Source organism: Vicia villosa, linkage group LG5 (assembly GCF_029867415.1).
Source record: "Vicia villosa cultivar HV-30 ecotype Madison, WI linkage group LG5, Vvil1.0, whole genome shotgun sequence".
In the NCBI taxonomy this organism is placed as follows: Eukaryota; Viridiplantae; Streptophyta; class Magnoliopsida; order Fabales; family Fabaceae; genus Vicia; species Vicia villosa.
Window position 1 is genome coordinate 168,128,160 of NC_081184.1, and position 19,026 is coordinate 168,147,185.

The 19,026-nt window shown below is 34.0% G+C and overlaps 3 protein-coding genes across 3 annotated transcripts; 2 read left to right on the forward strand and 1 right to left on the reverse strand.

The window, feature by feature from the left end:
- Window positions 1-714: 714 nt before the first annotated feature.
- LOC131608148 (uncharacterized) lies at window positions 715-3,337 on the reverse strand. The gene is made up of 2 exons (XM_058880080.1): window positions 2,556-3,337; window positions 715-2,169 (listed from the first exon to the last, which is right to left on the reverse strand). Exons 1-2 carry the CDS (start codon window positions 3,128-3,130, stop codon window positions 1,527-1,529), a joined length of 1,218 nt encoding a protein of 405 aa, XP_058736063.1. The 5' UTR covers window positions 3,131-3,337; the 3' UTR covers window positions 715-1,526.
- Window positions 3,338-6,287: 2,950 nt separating this feature from the next.
- LOC131603804 (derlin-1) lies at window positions 6,288-9,617 on the forward strand. Its single transcript, XM_058876240.1, has 7 exons — window positions 6,288-6,441; window positions 6,605-6,740; window positions 7,695-7,768; window positions 7,843-7,936; window positions 8,671-8,805; window positions 8,916-9,076; window positions 9,221-9,617. Exons 1-7 carry the CDS (start codon window positions 6,425-6,427, stop codon window positions 9,345-9,347), a joined length of 744 nt encoding a protein of 247 aa, XP_058732223.1. The 5' UTR covers window positions 6,288-6,424; the 3' UTR covers window positions 9,348-9,617.
- Window positions 9,618-16,314: 6,697 nt separating this feature from the next.
- On the forward strand, window positions 16,315-17,115 carry LOC131608149 (profilin). Its single transcript, XM_058880081.1, has 3 exons — window positions 16,315-16,500; window positions 16,600-16,737; window positions 16,851-17,115. Exons 1-3 carry the CDS (start codon window positions 16,372-16,374, stop codon window positions 16,983-16,985), a joined length of 402 nt encoding a protein of 133 aa, XP_058736064.1. The 5' UTR covers window positions 16,315-16,371; the 3' UTR covers window positions 16,986-17,115.
- Window positions 17,116-19,026: the final 1,911 nt, after the last annotated feature.

Consider the following 19,026-nt stretch of genomic DNA (forward strand, 5'->3'; position numbering starts at 1 on the left):
AAAATTTATATAGAAATAAAAGGTAAAGACAATATTTCAATGCACCTCGTAGATCTCTTACACACTGTGCGCGATTCTATTTTTGCCCTCTACTTTCGTAGATGCACTTCTGGAAGCACCTCATTTTTTTTTGAAAAATTTAGTTTTTTATGCATCTACGGAAGCGTTAAAACATAGTGAAATTTGAGATTTTCACAATTAATAGAGAAAATCCGATTTTTTTCTCAATTAATTGAGCAATTAATTTGGAACTTTCTCAATTAATTTGTAACTTAATTTGAGATTTTCCCAATTAATTGGGAAAATCCCAAGTATCACTACGTAAGCATTAAAACTTAGTGAAACTCTCAAAGTCGCTTCAAGTAAAATGGTCAAACATGAGAAAGCGTATTCCGATAATCAATATGCTTTTAACCCATTTGTCTTTGACACTTTTGATTTTATAACACAAAAGCAATTTATCTTTTATAAAGAATTCAAAAGTTTATGCATAACAATGTTGTGTCATCTATGACTATGAATATAGTTTTTAAGCGGATTGACTTTGTCATTAAAAAAATAATAGCGGCACAACTTGTTATCCGTTTGTTTGTTATTTCCGTATAATCTTTAAATTTGTTTTAATGTAACGTTAGTCAAAAACAATAAATGCAATACATTTAAAATTTTTTAAAAATATTTATTTTTTCCATTCTAAGTACTAAAAATTAATGGTGATGCACTCTCTTCTTTTCACAAAATTGCAATATAGAACTTTAAAGAACTTTTTCAAACTAACATTTTCACACATTAGCTTTTATCAGGGGCGGCCCAACCCGTTTAGAGGCCTAAAACAAATTTTAAAGTGAGGTCTTTAAAATGTATTTCAAAATATTAATTTTGTGGTTGTTAAGAGTTGAACTAAATACCAATAGGAAAAGAGGCCTATATATTAACAATTCAACTACAATAATATATGTAATTCAAATGTTATTATATCTAAATAAAAAATTTGAGGCCTTTTTTAAGCCCAAACTTGTGAGGCCTAAAACCCTAGCTTTAGCAGCTTGGCCCTTGGGCCGGCCCTGACTTTTATTAGCTATTACTCATGTTTATTTCTAACTAACTTCTAGCCAACTATTCCTTCAATTTCCCAACTATACCTTCCATTTCAAAAAGTATTCAAAATTAAAGCCATTGTCCTTATCTTGAACTAGAAAGAAAATAAATTCAATCATCAACAAGATTACATTTATAGATTATAGAAACAAACACACATTTACATTTAATCTTTCTGTACAGTTGAAATCTTCAAAATTCAAACTTACATTCAATCATGATATAATGTTTTTGTAACGGTGACTAAAAACTTCAACAAGCCATTTAACTTCTAGCACTCCAATCACAAACTGAACAAAAAAAATGTTCACAATATGTACTTGAACAAAATCAGGAGTTGGATTGCCTGCAAGAATTGAAAATCAATCAAATTCATTCAATGGAAGCTAAGAAAAAGAACAAAATTGTTGATCAGCACAAAGTTCTTTTCAAAGTTTATGTGAAAAAAGCTGGCAAGCATCCATGCTAAGATCAATAGCAGCAGCAAGAGCAAGAAAGACAGCAGCATCAGGCATGCAAGTCACGTGCCGCGTGCCGACTTGTACAACGGGTTTAATCACTTTCCCTTCACCACTCACAGTTGAACCCATCACAAACCCTTCACCACTCACAGTTGAACCCATCACAAACCCTTCACCGGGTAACCACTTCGATCCTAATATCCCCGAATCAATGCAGAATTTACCACCTTTTTTCACACTCATTTTGCCTTCAGCAATTGGAACTGCATTAACAGGTCCATTATCAGAGAAAAGCTCTACCTTGTAGCCCAAGCCATCTATAGAACCTCTCTCTCGCCATGCCTCGAGACGGCCCCATGGTTTCCAGCTACAGCTTGTCACGGTGGAGCCTCCTATTGGACGAGGAATAACCCACGCGCCCGCGTTTGAGCCGGGGGATGGAACAAACGGTGTGATCATCGAGGCTGCAGCAACCAGCGAGCACGATAGATTGTGAATTACTATCATCCAACCCTTCCTCTCAGTCAATTGTCCACTTTGTTCTCTATCACCTCTCAATGATCTTCTCCAATTACTTGAATTATTGTTCTTAAAATCTGATGAAAGAGACCTGAATTTTCATTTTTTCGTTAATAAACAGCAAAAAAATTAAAAAATACAACCTGTTTTATTTAATTTTATTTCTTTACATTTTTTTTTAAATAATTATTTTTCAAGGTATATTGGTAGATATTAACAACCATAAAGTGTAACATCAATAATTTTATCCATTTGAAAACTGGAATTTCCAGCCAATAAGTATAGAAAACGACATTTTAGTGGTGTGGCCGTTGCCAGTTTTCACAGTTCATTCTTTCTCTAAACAAAAAAAGCAAAGAAATTGATTATATTCGCCAACAAGAAAACGAAATATTTGTCCCACCAATTAATAATTTTGCAAAATATGTCTATTCATAAAAAAAGTGAGTTATTAGTTAAAATGGAAAAATGACTTACTGAGATTTATAATTACGATCAGCGCTGAATTTACAGCTAAAAACCGGTTGTTTAATATTCTCCTGAATCTGGAAAATAACAGGACTATACTCCAGTTCACCACTAAAGTGAAATACGAACCGAGGATCCGGTTCAGACCGGACCAGAACATGAAGCAAATGCGACGGTTTATCGTTGGTTTCATGGTTCAGTTTGAGCCAGCCATTATAGAAGGTGTTAGGAGAAGAGAGTGCGGCTGGTAATTCGACGGGGAGGACGACACTGCCGAGTAGTTTTGCACTGCGGATGCCACAGCTGCGGCTCATTGGACCGGTGTAAACGGAGATGGAGAGCGTGAGAGGTTTGGCGGAGTCAAGGTGGAATGCGGGGGCTGAGGTGGTGGATGAGGGAGGATTAGAAGTGGAGAAGAGTGGAAGGAGGGCGGTGTGTGAGGGGAAAGATGGGATGCGGATTTTGCAGAAGCAGGGAGTGGTGGAAGGGTGGATGCCGGAAAGTGGAGGAGGTTTTGTTGGAGAGGGAAGGAGTTTGAGGGAGAGGGATTCTACTATAAGGAGGATAAAAGGACAAGGATCCATGGTGGAAGAATTTAGAAGGATTAAGGATTGGTAAAACACCTTGAATGAGAATGTTGAATTTAAGAAACACTTTTCTTCTTAGTTCTCACTCTAATACGAGGATGCATGCTGTCTTTTTTTGTTTTGTAAATTGTAGTTGTGGAATTTTATAACTTTCCAATTATTTGAAGAGTATTAGGATGTGTCACTCTTAATTTGGATTTTTTAAGGAAAATATTTGGTGCACATCAACATGGTTGTAAAAGAGTGGTTTGCTATAATTCAAAAAAAAATTGGTTGGATAAATATGGTGACTTGTTGATGTGATATGAATTGGTTGGATAAATATGGTGACTTGTTGATGTGATATGAATTGGTTGTATATGTATCATTATCAATGATAAGTGTATGCTAATTTAATTTTTATTGAGTTTAACATTCTTAAAATATTATTTCGAATAATTATTAAAGTTATAGTTATTTTTTTTTAAAAATATTTATATTGTAGATGATTGGGAATCTATGTATTTGCTAGGATAGTGTCTGGAGCAGTCAAATATCCATAATGATTTTGATAACATTATGATGTGAAGTCTTCATCAGTCAAGATCAAGGTATTATATCAAGATGATCAAAATGCTTTGTTGGTGAGATCAAGATGTTAAAGTCAATCTCTCTAAGAACAACACCTAATATCATGCGGCGTTCAATGAAATTCCTATTGATCTCAAGTCAAGTAATCTCTAATAATGGTTTCTATGTCAAAAAGCTCTATCGAGTCTCGTAAGTTGGAAGAATTCAAATCTCATATGAAGCGAGGAATCAAAAAAGTGATTTTGAAGTTTCAAAGATTGTGAAAGAGAGAAACTATGAAAGTTCGTTTTTTTTTGTGTCTGAGTGACTAAAGTATTGTAAAATTTTAGAATAATTTTTAAACTACTCGGGAAGCTTAAAAATATTTAGGACTTAAAACCTCTCTAAATATTTTAAAACCTAAAAATATTTTAAAACCTCTCTAATTTGCTAAAACTCCTTAAAACCTATGGAGGAGCCATCAATGTGCTTTTGTGGGATTGACCAAGAATGTTCCATATTATCTAGGAAGCTTGTATACACTTCCTAATCAATTAGAACATTAACTAATCGATTAGAGCAAGACATAAAACTTCTTAATCAATTAAGACACTCCTAATCAATTAAGAGCACTCTTAATCGATTAAGATACATGTTATCGTATGATATATTTTTTAGTATTGTGGAGATATTGATACCATCACTTTGTCAACATGTTGTGATTATGGATTGAAAAATAAGCTAGCCTCTTTCCAAAGACCCCCCATATAGGCCATGAAATATTAAACAATAAGCTTAGTAGTGAAATAGTTTGGTTTGATTCTCACAAATGGTGTAAATGAATTGTTCTTGTGTAAAAACTGGGAATCACCAGGCCTATCCTCGAGGGGTCGTTACGCTAGTGAATGTGATTGTGTTTATGGGTTGCAAAAAATTAAAAGGATAGGGGATAAATATAGGAGATATGAGTATTAATAAGGTAAAAAAGATTCCATGTTTTTATTAGGGTTAATAGTAGTTTACCCCTGTAATATGAGCGTGTTTCGGTTTACCCCCCACCGTTGTCAAAGGTAGGTTTTGGCAACGTTTTTTTTTTTTTGAAAAAACCGTTGCTAAAAGGTAGGGAGGGGGAAAAGCAAAATTCGTTAACATTAAGGAGGGTGAATTACTATTAGCCCTTTTTATTATTGTTTTACGAAAGTGAATTTCCGGACATTTATTTGAGACAAAATAGAAGCGTCTCACTTGTAAAGCACACCCTTAAAAGTGAAAAGAGCATTTTCCTTGGTGTTTATGAAGTAATATTTTCTAAAAGCCCAATAGTAAACAACCCCGGTTAAACTAGAAAATTATACCCCGTACCCCAACGTTTATCCCAATACCCCTACAATTTTAAAAAAATTCCAATTTTATCCTTTTTTTTTACTTTTAACTTTTTTTTATTTTTTTTTTTATTTTTTCATTTTTACTGTTTGTACGGAGACTGTGACGTTGCCTAAACCGGATATCCGAAAATGCAGATTTCCGGTTAGTAAAATCCAAAACCGGACAACCCAGGGGTGGGTGTTCCGGTTCGTTTTTTTCAATTTTGCGCAACCGGATATCCCAGGGGTGGGTGTTCCGGTTTGCGGTTAGATCCATGTTTTATAATACCTCAAAACCTCTTTCTCCTTTTTAATTATTATCGATTTGTTGTTGTTGTTTGCACTTGTTCTTGTAGTATTTGTTGTTGTTGCTTGATGATTTCATAACTATATTCATTTCCCATTGTTGTGTTGCAATTTATCATGCCATTAACTGTTGTTGTTGCTGTAAACATCGTGGTTGTTGTTGCTGTAAACATACCGAACCGATTTGAGAGAGATGAAACGAGTTTTGTTGTCGTTGTTTTTGCGCTTTTCGCGAAACCGAGGTTTTGAATTGTTTGTTGTTGTTCGGTTCATAGGAGTAGAGAAATAGATTTAGAAGAGAGAGATGTGAGCTGCCATTGTTGTTGTTGAAACAAGAGCGTGAGAGATTTAAGTGGCAGAGGGAGGAATTCGGTTTTGAAGCCGAGAGAACGGAATCAAGGAGAGAAATCGTGAGAGGGCCGTTTTTTGAGAGGTGGAAAGTTGCCATTGTTGTGGTTTCTGAAGCAGAGCGTGTTTGAGAGAAAGAAGAGGATACAGAGGACCGAATTTTGAGTGAGAGATTTGGATACTTGTGAGGCAAAATATCTCGTTATCCGGCTGAGAAAAAAGGAACCGGAAACCCCATCATTGGGTTATCCGGCTGGTAACGGAAGAAAACGAACAGAACCGGAAACCCCATAGCTGGGCTATCCGGCTGAGATTTTTTTTTGAAAAACTTACTTTTTAAATGAAATGTGAACCGGAACTGACGAGGCTGGGTTATCCGGTTTTGGCTAAAAAAAATTCCCTCTTCTCAAACGCTGTGTAACTGTGAAAATGAGTGAAAAAGTGAAAAATTTTGTAATTTTTACTATTTATACAAGGGTAAATTTGTCCAAATTTTTTTTTTAGGGGTATTGGGATAAACGTAGGGGTACAGGGTTTAATTTTCGTTAAACTATAGTTATAGCCCAAATAAAATTGTGCTAACTTAGGGGCTTTTGTAGGCACGTGCGAGGGAAGTGCGTGCACGAACCGGTGTAGAACCTTCTGGGTCTTTAGGAAACAATTTAAGAACTCTCATTTCAACTACCAAATAGGGTTTCGTTTCAACAATCTTCATCGCAACGCCATGACTACTCCCGGCGAGTAAGTTTCTCAATCACGCTATCTTTTTCAAATTCGTAACCTAGAATCGCATCTTCTCCGTCACATTGTTTCCAATTTCGTTTTCTTCATCATTTCTATGTAATTTTGTTGTTGAAACTTGAAAGTTTAATCGCTGATTCAATCATCACTCGTATTTTGTTAGGTTTTACAAATCGCTTCCACCTATAACCAAGGCTTATGGAACAGCTTGTTTCGTTGCTACCGTAGCGTATGAACTTGGATTATATAAACCACAGTACATTGCACTAATATTCGGACAAGTGTTCTATCGTTTTCAGGTTAGAATTTCATATGATTAAGATCGTTGGTACTTGGTTTTACAAAGTGTTGAATGATTTAGCTCATTTCTTGCATTCATTATTAGCCAAATTTCATCGAACATTGTTTGTAATAATACCTCCAAATTGTCAAACACTACTGCTGTAACCCCAGGGGTTGACCATTGGGTCTTGACTCTGTGTTCTTCTTAAGGTGTGGATTGGTCGGTCGCAAGGCCGGATCATTATAGAAAAGGTTATTCTATATTTAGCCGCTAGGGGTTGACCTAATGGTGAAACTATGGGTCATGACTCATGAGATTGTGCTCTTCTCAAGATCTAGATGCAAACAATTCTTGGGTTGGGCCATACAGAATTTTGATTGTGCTCCCCACAAGTGGCCGGTGGATCGGTCGCTTGGATTGGTCGGTAGCAAGGCCGGATAACAAGATTTCATTAGAAAAAGATTATTCTTTATTTATGTTGTTATTTGTATTTGTATATCAATATCATGTACTGCATAAACAACCTCTTTCCAAGTAACCAATCGACTTCATGACAGATACCATTGCTTCTCGCTTGTGTCTTAATTATCTGTGGTTAGTATAACTATTATGACTTATGAGCTTCAAGGACTAGGTATTATATTTCTATATTTCAGGGACTAAGTTGGAGAGAGACTGATAGTTTAGGGATCAAATTGATCGTTTATTCTAGAAAGAGGTGAGATACAGGGGATGCAGCAGGGTTTTCATTAGGTTGCAAGAGCAAAAAGGTTAATCCTTTGGCAGAACATAGGTTGTAGATATGGACAGAGAAAATGTATTAGTGTAAATTGTACCGGGAATTATATTGGTCAATAAGTAGTCAGCGGAAGTTTTACATGCCGTTAATAACCTCTTGTGGTGATTTTAGAGTGTTTCATTTCCAGTCAAACTATTTAATACATTTGTAACATCATCACATCATCTGTAGGTTTGGAGGCTGGTCACAAACTTCTTTTTCCTCGGTGGATTCTCCATCAGTTTTGCTTTTCATCTTTTAATGCTGTAAGTTACTAAAAAATAACGTGCAATTTTCACTTTTACCTAACTTGAACTAATTCCCATCCCATAATCAACAGAATAAGGTACGGTATGCAACTTGAGAAGGGGCCATTTGAAAGACGAACTGCTGATTTCTTGTGGATGATGATATTCGGAGCATTTGCACTATTGGTATCTGAGATCCTCTATATATCGTTTCAATGAGTATTTATGTGATATTTTTTCCTTCAAAATGCTGGAAGTGTAATTTTGAAGTATCTACTTACACGACTCATGTTTATCACTTTGAGAAAGAAAAAGGCTACACACTTTTTGTTAGATAAAAAAGAAGAGGAAACACTATGCTTGTTCTAATTTTATGTTTTTCTTTCCCTGTCTTCATCATTTGGCCATCCTTCCTGTGGAAGATGCTCCATGTATGTTCAATACTGGGATAACTATAGATATATGTAGTGATATACTTCTGCATGTGGTTGATTTATGCAAAGTTAGTAGGAAAATTTTCACTGCGGGGGTTGATGGGTGATGATCCTTGTGAGGATGGTAAATAAAAAACTATGCATGATGGGGCTTTATTAAGAGAACAATGACTGATTCATTGTCAGAAATGGCTGATGGTAAGTGAAAGATTATTAGCATTTGGGAATATGACTTGATGTGATTGAGGATTTGTGATCTATGGGAGGGGGAGACTAAGGAAGATAAAAGCCGGTTAGGTAGGATAGGTGGTATAAATGATGGCTTGAATCTTTCATATAAAACAACTTCACTGATTGAAAAAAGGCATTCAAGGAGTTCAGAAAAGTTAACTTATGAAACAAACTGTTACCATTCTTGGTTGATTTCTCATTTCTTCAGTCTCATTTTTTACTCAGTGCCCTAATATTTTTTTCTTTGCAATCTAGGTTTTGTCTGTAATCGTAATCCCCTTTTTTCGGTCCGCGTTTTTGGGAGTATCGCTTGTTTTTATGCTCCTTTATGTATGGAGTAGAGAATTTCCAAATGCCGTAGTCAGCTTTTATGGACTTGTTTCACTTAAGGTATGCTTTAATATTAATAAAGTTATCCTAGTTTTTATGCTTACATTACTTGAGCTAGATGAAGCATATCTTTGTCTAATATAGGAACTAAATGTTAAATTATTTTTCAGGCCTTCTATCTTCCGTGGACGATGCTTGCTTTGGATGTCCTTTTTGGTTCTAGCATAATGCCTGATCTGTTAGGTATCATTGCGGGACATCTTTTCTACTTCTTGACAGTCTTGCATCCATTAGCAGGTGGAAAAAACATTTTGAAGACTCCAATGTGGGTGTATCCTTTTTTTACTCATGATCATGAAAGTTGAAATTTCTATTTACTCCTAAATTGGTGAATGACTTCTAACTTTGTAGAACACAAAATTTGACCAAGAGTTGCTAGCTAGTTTTGTTGTGTTCCTTAACTGGTATTTTCCAGACACAAAGTGGTTGCAAGATGGAGAATTGGAGGACCACAAAATACTCGTGGCCAGCCTGTTAACAATGTCCAACCAGAGAGCACTTCAGGAGTTTTCAGGGGAAGATCCTACCGACTTAATGGATAGATGCAGTAAAGAAAGAGGGTGAACTTTGCTGACAAGTTGTTTCACCACTGACATATGGAACTAAACATCCCTTGTGAATTTGAATGAGAACACTCTGTATGAACCTTGACAGTTCATTGAAAAGCAAACTTTCTTTTGGGGGAGCCATATAATTTGAATAGTTATCTTGGGAAAATTTTACTTGTAAGAAACACTAGGAAAAAAACTTGTGAAGTTAGTAGTTGTCAAATGTTAATCTTGATTACTTCTATATTCAGTAGTATTAAAGTCGGTTCCGCAATTTGCATGGCCCACACCAAACTCTAGATGTTTAAGAAAATTAAGTCAGATCAATGCATATGCAAAATTGCTACATACAAATAATTGTCTTACTTCATTTTTCTTACCTTTTTGTTGATCAAACTTCTTTTCATTGTAAAATACTTAAATTGGATTTGCATATAGTTGTTTGGGTACAATTCAATATAATTTTGTAAGCTCTAAAACTTTTTTTCCATCTGTTAATTTAAAGGATAATTTTTTTTTTTTTTGGTTGAGTTTATAGTTAATGTTTGTCAATTCATTGGTTGTAGATTACATATATATTTTCCTATTGCTCAATAGGCTTCTTAATTGTATTCCGAGGCGTATACTTTCTTTATTCATAACAAGTATTGGCTTGTGAAGGCGTGTGTCGTGACAAGGTGTACTCTTTTTGTCTAATAACTTAATGATCGAAATTTTATTCTGTAAATAAATTAGTTTTCATGGGTTAGTCAAGGGTTTTATCATGTCTTTGTACATTTACCAATTCAATTGGTTTAAAGAGATTGCACCGTCTTCTATTTTTTATTTTATAGTATAACTTTTATATTTTGTTGACATTTTTTATTTTATATTACTTGTCATGTGGTGATGATCACTGTTGAGCAGTGCAGGCTTCTAAGACAATGAAGACTTAGGATCGGAATATCAAGTGGGTGTTACTGACTGTCAAAGAAATTTTCTTGAACACGTTATTCTTCTAAAAGGTTCAAATCTAATGTGCATGATTGAACTAGAATAAAATATCATGAAGCTTTGTTACATTAGGCTAATGATATTATGAGTTTGCATTTTTTTTTACAATGGGGGAGAACCCCTGTTGGAAACTCCATAATACCTTTGATTTCGGAGATGTATTTTTGAAAAAAGTCACCTCTTTTTCTTATTTTCTCAGAATTCGGAGATGCATCTCCGAAAACGGGTGTTTTCGGATATGCATTTTCCAAACCCCCATTTCCGAAGATGAATACTATTGCGCCATGGATATGATTAAATTGTCAATAGCATAAACGTTGATTCTATTGCGGTAGTGTTGTTTATTCGGTTATGTTAATTTTGTTGTTTGGTTGTGTATTGTATTAAATCTTGAGAATTGATTGGGAACCTCGGTTTTTAATTTAGGGGTTTGCTTGTATTTGATTTTTGTTTTGATTGGAGAACTGAGATAAAGAGTTTTTGTTTTTGTATGAAGTGTGGTAAAAAGAGGGTAGAATATTTGAGTGAAGAAGTAGAATCAGATTTGAAGAAATTGAGCGTGGTCAAAAGTACAGAGTATGAAAGATTTGAATTCAGACAATCATCAAAAAAAAAGTTTTCGGAAATGCATCTCCCAAAAACACATTTTTTTTTGAGAAACAAGATGTCTTCGGAGATGCACTTCTGAAATAAAGGGGCTTTTTAGGAATTCCGCGCAAGTTTCTAAGAAGGTTCGGGGTGGATAAGTAAATTGTCCTATTTTTTTCTTTGAAGGATATTTGTGGTATTCGATCACAGACTTACAATTTTAAAACCTCTTTCCTAATCTTTGTGGTTGCCCTACAGGCTTGAACTCTTTTTCCAAACTTAATTTTGTGATGCATTAGGCATACCTTTCAAATCTTTTATGCTCCTCAATGCTGTCTTGTTCTTCCTCAAAACTCTCAATAGTTTTTCTTCTTCGAGTTTTGATAAAGAACTACTAATTACAGCTAAAATTGAGCTTTGATAAAGACATATTTCAGATGTTTTGGTAGCTCTTTCAACCATGGATCTCGTGGTTCTGAAATTGGACTTTGTTGTTCTGATCTTGTGTTGCTTGAAGTTGAAGTAACCTTTCTACTATATCTATTTCATATTCATCTTCAACTTGTTCTACTGAATTCATAATGGTCAGATCCATCAGAAGGAACAATGTCTCTGTATCGATTATCTTCTGCACACTTTCTTCTACCACATCAATTTGATAAAATTTCAAACTCTTCTTGTGACGTCGCATGGCTTTAAAGACATTGAAGACAATATTTTTATTGAATCGCAATATCAATTATCTAAGTTCTACATCAAAAAGTACTCTATATGTTACTAAAAATGGCCTCCCTAGAATGAGGGGTGTCTTAACATCTTCAGGCATGTCAAGGTCACAAAATTAACAAGGAATAATAAACCATCCACCTTAGCCTACAGTCAGTGGACCGATTATGCAAGGAATGATGAGTCGACCACCGTTAATTTTAGAGGTATCTTCCTTTGGATGATAGCACCACATTTTTCTACTAAAATTATGTTCTCATCCTCTTTAAATTTCCTCTTTCCCGACAAAATCTCTTTCATGAACTTTACGTAAGTCGACCTTTGTTTGAGAGCTTCACAAAATGGAATATTGACTTGTATCTTTCTCAACATTTCCATAAACTTCTTATACTACTATATTTCAAGCTCTTGCTTCTCCTTCTTCTTTAAAATGTGTAGGGTGGTTTAATGTAGTATGGAAGTTTTTGATTGGGATCATTCAAGATTTTCTTTTTAGTCCTTATCCATTGTGAGTCTTTGTCTATAAACTGATCAAGAGTATACCCTCTCACCTCCTCTTATATAGACTCCTCATTTTTTTCTCCCTCATATTCTTCCTTAACTTCTAACTCTTTTTCAATGTTTTTCCAACTACCACATAATTTATTTCTTTGTTAGAATCCTTTTTCCTTACAACTACCCTAGGATTTAGCTAGCATAAAACAATTTCTTAATACAAGGTTTTAACAAATTTCACTCTTTTTGGCCACCTCTGGACACACTCTAGACTGCCATTTGTTGTGACAACTGTCCACTTGCATCTCCAAACTTTTGATTGATGATACAATACTTTGGTTTATGGTGTTTTGGCTTTGATTGATCTCTCTTTGACTCTTAATCATTTTATCGAAACTTGACTCAATGGGTCGCGTGAAATTTATCAGTGCTTCTTCTAGAGGTGAAATTTCCTGACTGCTTTGGAAATTAGGGTTATTACCCACCTGAAAGTATTGTTGGTCTCTCCAAGCCTCTTTAAGTGACTCATATTGTCATGATTAAAATTTGTGGTTGTAGTTCTTCTTTCCACAAACTGCTCATTTGAATAATATCTTCCTAGGAACATTTGGTATACATAACAACCATTCCTTTGCCTTATCATTCAGAGAGAAACCGAACAAATGTAGTTTCACTCGATCAACAATGACCTCGTTTGGGTTTCACATTAAGCATGTTTCATAGAACCTAGTCAAATGGCCCCACAAATCCTTGATGGTTTGTCCATCAAATTGTCTATCTCGTAATCCTGACAATACGAAGCTTATGATATCAAATGTCACCCGGTTTTCCAGTTGAGTTCCCGTGATATATGTCTGGTATTGATTCTTTTAAAGTAATCTCCCAATGTCTGTTGTGGTGGAATCACCATCTTTTTTACTTTTACGACTGATTCTCTCTAATAAAAAAATCCCACAGAAGAAAAGTCGAATTCGAACATCGCACAAACACAAACAAAAATACCTTAGCAACACTATACCAACAGAAAATTAAACACTTAACAACTAAATATTCAATACAATAATACAGACAAACAATTCCGAACACAAAACAAACGAATTTGAAAAGAAATTACTTCACACATTATGCCTTGTTAAAAATATCATCAATCCCCGACAATAGCCTCAAACTTGATGACAATTTACTAGAAAGTGTACTATCATTATAATTGAAATAATAAAAATAAATTCGTCTTCATAGGGATTGTGAATTTAGAACAAGGTGATGTCAGTATAAACAATAAACCGAGGGGGGGGGGTGGTTTCAAAATTGTTTGGTCGAAAACACAAGCAATATTTTTATAACAACGATGAGAAAGGCAAGCAAGTCATATTATTAGAATCCCATATTTTAATTTAATCTATGAAACACTCGTCAACAGACATGCAATGACTACAGAGTTACACGACATACTAACTTACCATAATACCTAGTCCCTTGGCGTGTAACTCACTAGCCTATGCGTTAATTCCCCAACCGATCCCTCAGACCAATTGTATCGTTAAACTAGGCAACAAAACACGTTAGTCTATAAGCCACAATTCTTGATTATACCATCCCTAATCAATTAGAGAATTTAACAATTAAAGTAATTTAGATAAATAACCCTAGGGTCAATAGTCGCTACTTATCCAAATCAAATTGAATGCCGTAACAAACAATAAGCAATGAGCATAATCAATATCTGAATAATAACAAAGAGTCAAGATTATCTGATCATATGTCCCAATCAAATACAAATAGGTTCATCATAAAATAAAACACAAACTAAGAGAAATCTAGTTACTCATGTTGAAATAAATCATTATCATAAGTGTAGATTCGAAGATCATGAAGAATCACCTAAGAAAAAACTCTCTAATCGCTCCAATGGCATTAAAAAGCTCCAAAATCGCCCATATATAGCACTTTTTTGTCTAGGAAATCGAAACACTCTTTTCTTCCTCTATTTTTCCTTTTAAAGCCATCAAAAAGTGTGTTAGGAAAGAGCAACAACGCGGTCATGCTGAGTTGCAACGCGAGCGTATTGAGTATTGATGGCAGAAACGCGGTCGCGTTATGAGGTGGCACGGCCGCGTGGATTCCAATAGCTGCAGCGTATTTCTGCTCCTTTTATTCCTCCAATTTTCACACTAATTCCTTTTCTTCACTGTTTGTAACTTTTCCATGTTTTTTCTACACTTTTGCTTATAATTTTCTCATTTTTAATCCGATTGTCCGAGTTTTCTTACTAAATGACGTGCAATAATAACATGTCATCAGTCATGTTTGAGAAGAAGACCGAATTGAATGATGCCTTTGAGGTAACATAGGATTATCTTGATTGCTTGCCAATGTGAATCAAGTTGACGTACGATAAATTGGCAGATCTAATTGACAAGAAGCAAATGTCAGATCTTGTAATGATGACACATTATAGTGCTTCTACAATAGACTTGTATTGAATAAGATCAATAAAGGTCTCAGACCCTTATTTTAAGAGCTCGGGACTGTCTATCATTGGTGAGGGTTGAGATTTAAATTTATGCAAATTAGTCTTGGCCAATAAATCCCTTATATATTTTCCTTGAGAGAGGAATAGACGTCGAAGTTTAAATTCAATGTCTAAGAAGTAGTACAGTTTACTTAAGTATCTAAGAAGTAGTACAAATCACTTAATTCTTTGAGAGAAAAGCTTGAGTTGAGATTAGTGACTATGGATGTAAGGAGTTGAGTAGTGTTGCTCGTGGGGATGATATCAATTGCATAAACCAACGAATACATGAATGTGGTATCTTTTTATTGGAGCATCAATTCGAAGGTCAGAATGAGGGAGCATGTTTAGTTTAGGGTCTTTCTTTATGAACAACACACATTGTCAGAGATACACCACATACTCACCAAAAATTTAAGATGATAGGTGTGTGGAATGTTTCACTTATAAATGCTCAAATTTCCACTTTTCTAATAATGTGAAACTTCCCCACACTTTGTTTCTCAAAGTTTCCAACTCACTTATTATTCTCAACAATTTTTAGTAGATGAATGAAAAAGAATCACATTTACTAGTACGAAAGCCAAACTAAAACAAGGTATCATTGTGTCATGTCTTAATATATGTAGGGTTGCCCCTAGGATTGTTCATGGAACAGTTTATGAGAAAACTGAACCGACCGAACTAAATCATAGTAAAAATTTACTCGAACCGATCCGAATCGTTTCAATTTACTAAGAACCGAGTCAGACCAAAATCATTGGTTTAGTTTACCGTTTTAAAATTTTGAACCGTTAGAAGACAATTTTTCTCAAACCGCGAACCGAACCAAATCGTAAACTATTTTTCAATTTTTTAATAAAAAATTTAACTTGTTTTAGTATTTTTTTTATTTTTAATTTTAGTTTTGTTCGGGTTCAATTTCAATTCAGTTTTGATAAAATTATTTGTGCTTTATATTTGGTTCACTAATAAAACATAAATGTTCAATTATTTTAACTTCAATTCAATTTAATTTGCGTTAGATTTAATTTTAAAATTTTTTGAACTGTCCTAATTATCCTTAAATATATTGGGACTTCAAATATGTATCTTGAGAATCCTCAAAAATTTAGTGCAGGTGAATTTCACTATTAAACTTTTTAAAAAAAGAAAAAGAAAAACAGTTTTGATATCATGATAGTCTCAAGAAATCCACCCACTTATAGATATTTTACTATTTAAAATAATGGTTTTTCATCTCATTTTTAAATTTCATAGCAATATTTATAAATATGCAAGCAATATATATATATATATATATATATATATATATATATATATATATATATATATATATATATATATATATATATATATATATATATATATATATTTATATATATTACAAAATTGCTATAATAAAACTTTTTTTTCCCCTTTATTGAGTAATAATTATGCTCTTCATCTACGATCTATTTTGGGGGAAATTAGAACAAGAATATATAGTAAATAGAGAGAGTAGTTAAGTCCTAAAATGAAGGAGAATGAAAATGAGTGGCAACAATTGAGTGGAGGTAAAGCAACGGTAGACCGTGCATCATCCCTCACCTATCATTTAATTCCAATCAAACCCTTATTTAAAACTATATCTATAGCTCACAAACGTAACCTAACAACACTACACAACAAGAACACAAAAGTAACAAAATTTTTAAGGTAAAAATGTCGTGGCAAACTTACGTTGATGACCATTTGATGTGTGATATTGATGGCACCGGACACCATCTCACTGCCGCTGCTATCATTGGCCATGATGGTTCTGTTTGGGCTCAAAGCTCTTCCTTCCCTCAGGTATATTCATCATCATTCTGTGTTTTGTATCTGTGTTGTGTCCGGTGTCTGAATAAAGCGAAAGCGGAATGATCAATTTTTTTGGTGATTCTTTTACAGATTAAGCCTCAAGAGAACAATGATATCATGAAAGATTTTGATGAGCCTGGTCATCTTGCTCCTACAGGCTTGCACATTGCAGCAGTCAAGTACATGGTCATCCAAGGAGAGCCTGGAGCTGTCATCCGCGGAAAGAAGGTAAAATATTATTATTATTATTATTCAATTTACTACACAAATTTCAAATGCATCTTGATGATGAGTAACATGACAATGTGTTGTGATTTGGTATAATTTGATTGCATGGATAGGGATCTGGAGGGATCACCATAAAGAAAACTGGACAAGCCCTAGTTTTTGGTGTTTATGAGGAACCTGTAACTCCTGGACAATGCAACATGGTTGTTGAGAGGTTGGGAGATTACCTCATTGATCAGGGTCTGTAAACACAGATCATAAGATGATTTCAACATCAGTTTATTAATTTGATATTATTCTTTGTTTTTGTTTTACATTTTTTTCATTTTTATATCGTCTGTATTTATTTACCACAATGCAACCCTTAATTGGGAGTTGTTGCAGATAATAACAATTTGAGACTTAAACAATTTTATGTTGTTATCAGTATCTTGTTTCCTTTTCATTTCATTATTACACTCTCTTAAGGTCATATATATTAAACTGTTACACGGCCGCAACAAAACGGTTTTGACAGATATCGATACCGATATCACCGTTTTTTATATTAGAGAATAAATTGTGATTAATTCACATTACGACGACCTGCAATCAATTACACAACCGCAAAGCGACAACCCAATAATACTTTTTAAATGATTTTGTTGTTCAACAATAAAGTTAATACAATGATAGGCTGGCTAATAACTTTCCATTGTAATTTCTTTTAGCGGTTAAAACAATTGCGTGGAAAAAAAAACTTTGTTAATCAGTGGTGATTTCTTAACTTCCTTAAATAGTATCAAAGTACAATATTAAGTTTTTATGAGTTATTGAAATAAATATGCATAAATACAAGATAAGTTTTGGAAAATAAACTTAAGCAAAAAGATAAAGAATAAAAATTGCGAAAATAAACTAATTTTTTATGGATTAAGTATACGTTATCTCTGCAATGTTAACGAGATTTAATTTATTCTCTTTAAACTTTTTTCTTTGTAATATTAAGATTTTGGGTCTTTGCCAAGAAAAAACTAATTTTATACCTTAGGAGAGGCCATATAAGAGAAAAGTTTGTTTATGGTTCAAATTTTTTTTATGGGTTAAATATCCGTTACCTCTGCAATTGTGTTTTTCCTTGTACATTGATTTTGTGTGTGAACTGATTTTATATCTTAGGAGAGGCCATATAAGAGAAAAGTTTGTTTAAAATGGAAACAATTCATGAGCAAATCGATTATGTACATTCAATAAATGGTCATTTATAAAATAAAAGGTTTTGATATAAAGTTGTTAACAATCATTAAAAGGATGTCAAAATTGATTATGAACTTGGCTAAGTATCATGTAATTGATTAGGCATATGATCTAATCGATTAGATAGTTCAAAAAATTGTCTTAATCAAGCAGCCACCTAATCAAAACATTTTTAGGCGATTTTGTTTCGTAAAGAGAGACTTTAAAAGTATTTTAAATGTGTTTGTGCGTGTGCACGCGTGCGTGTGTATGTGTGACTTATCTTAGTATCCTAAGTGTTACTCTCCTATTTTCTTAAGATGGTGGTCACTAAAATAGACACGAATAGTCGAGATTTCACACTTTTTCTCTTTCACAACTCCGGTCACATAAGCACTTAATTGGAACCTCGAATCTCATGCTTGATGAAGCTTGATATGTCTTCAAGTAAAATACCATCATCAAAGAGTTGGAAATTAAAGATATTACTACTGACTTCAACAAGTCTAAGCCTTGTCATCATCAAAACACCAAGAAGATCACCAACATCTTGATCATCAAGCTCATACCTTCCCACACATAGCTCACAATTTTCATGGACCTTTTGCTAAAATTCCATTTTCTAAGGTTTATGGAGGGATTTTCAAGATTAGTTTAGGGGGTTGTGTCTTTAACTTTTGTTGAGACTTTGTCTTAGAGTAGAGTAATTATGTGCTTGCTGATTTCAATGAGTTCTTGTGATCTATAGACGTAGTTAATGATGATTTTTTTGTTTAAGCTTGGATTGAAATTGATTTTCTTTTTAGAATTAGGGCTTTTAAGTCAATCTCCTTGGTGCCTTGGGAGACAAAATAGAGACGGAAAGCCTACACTACTTTAATTACATCATGACTTTCTATTATTATTCGCATGTATAAGAAAAGAAATATTTTTACGAATTTTTTCTAGTATAAGCCTCACATTTACTCTCTTTACATTTTTTTGACGTTATACCTTTGAATATTAGAAATTACTTTTTAAAAATTAGGCTTCGTAGCGTTTGTTTCTTAGGTTTATATTCTTTTGACAGAATTT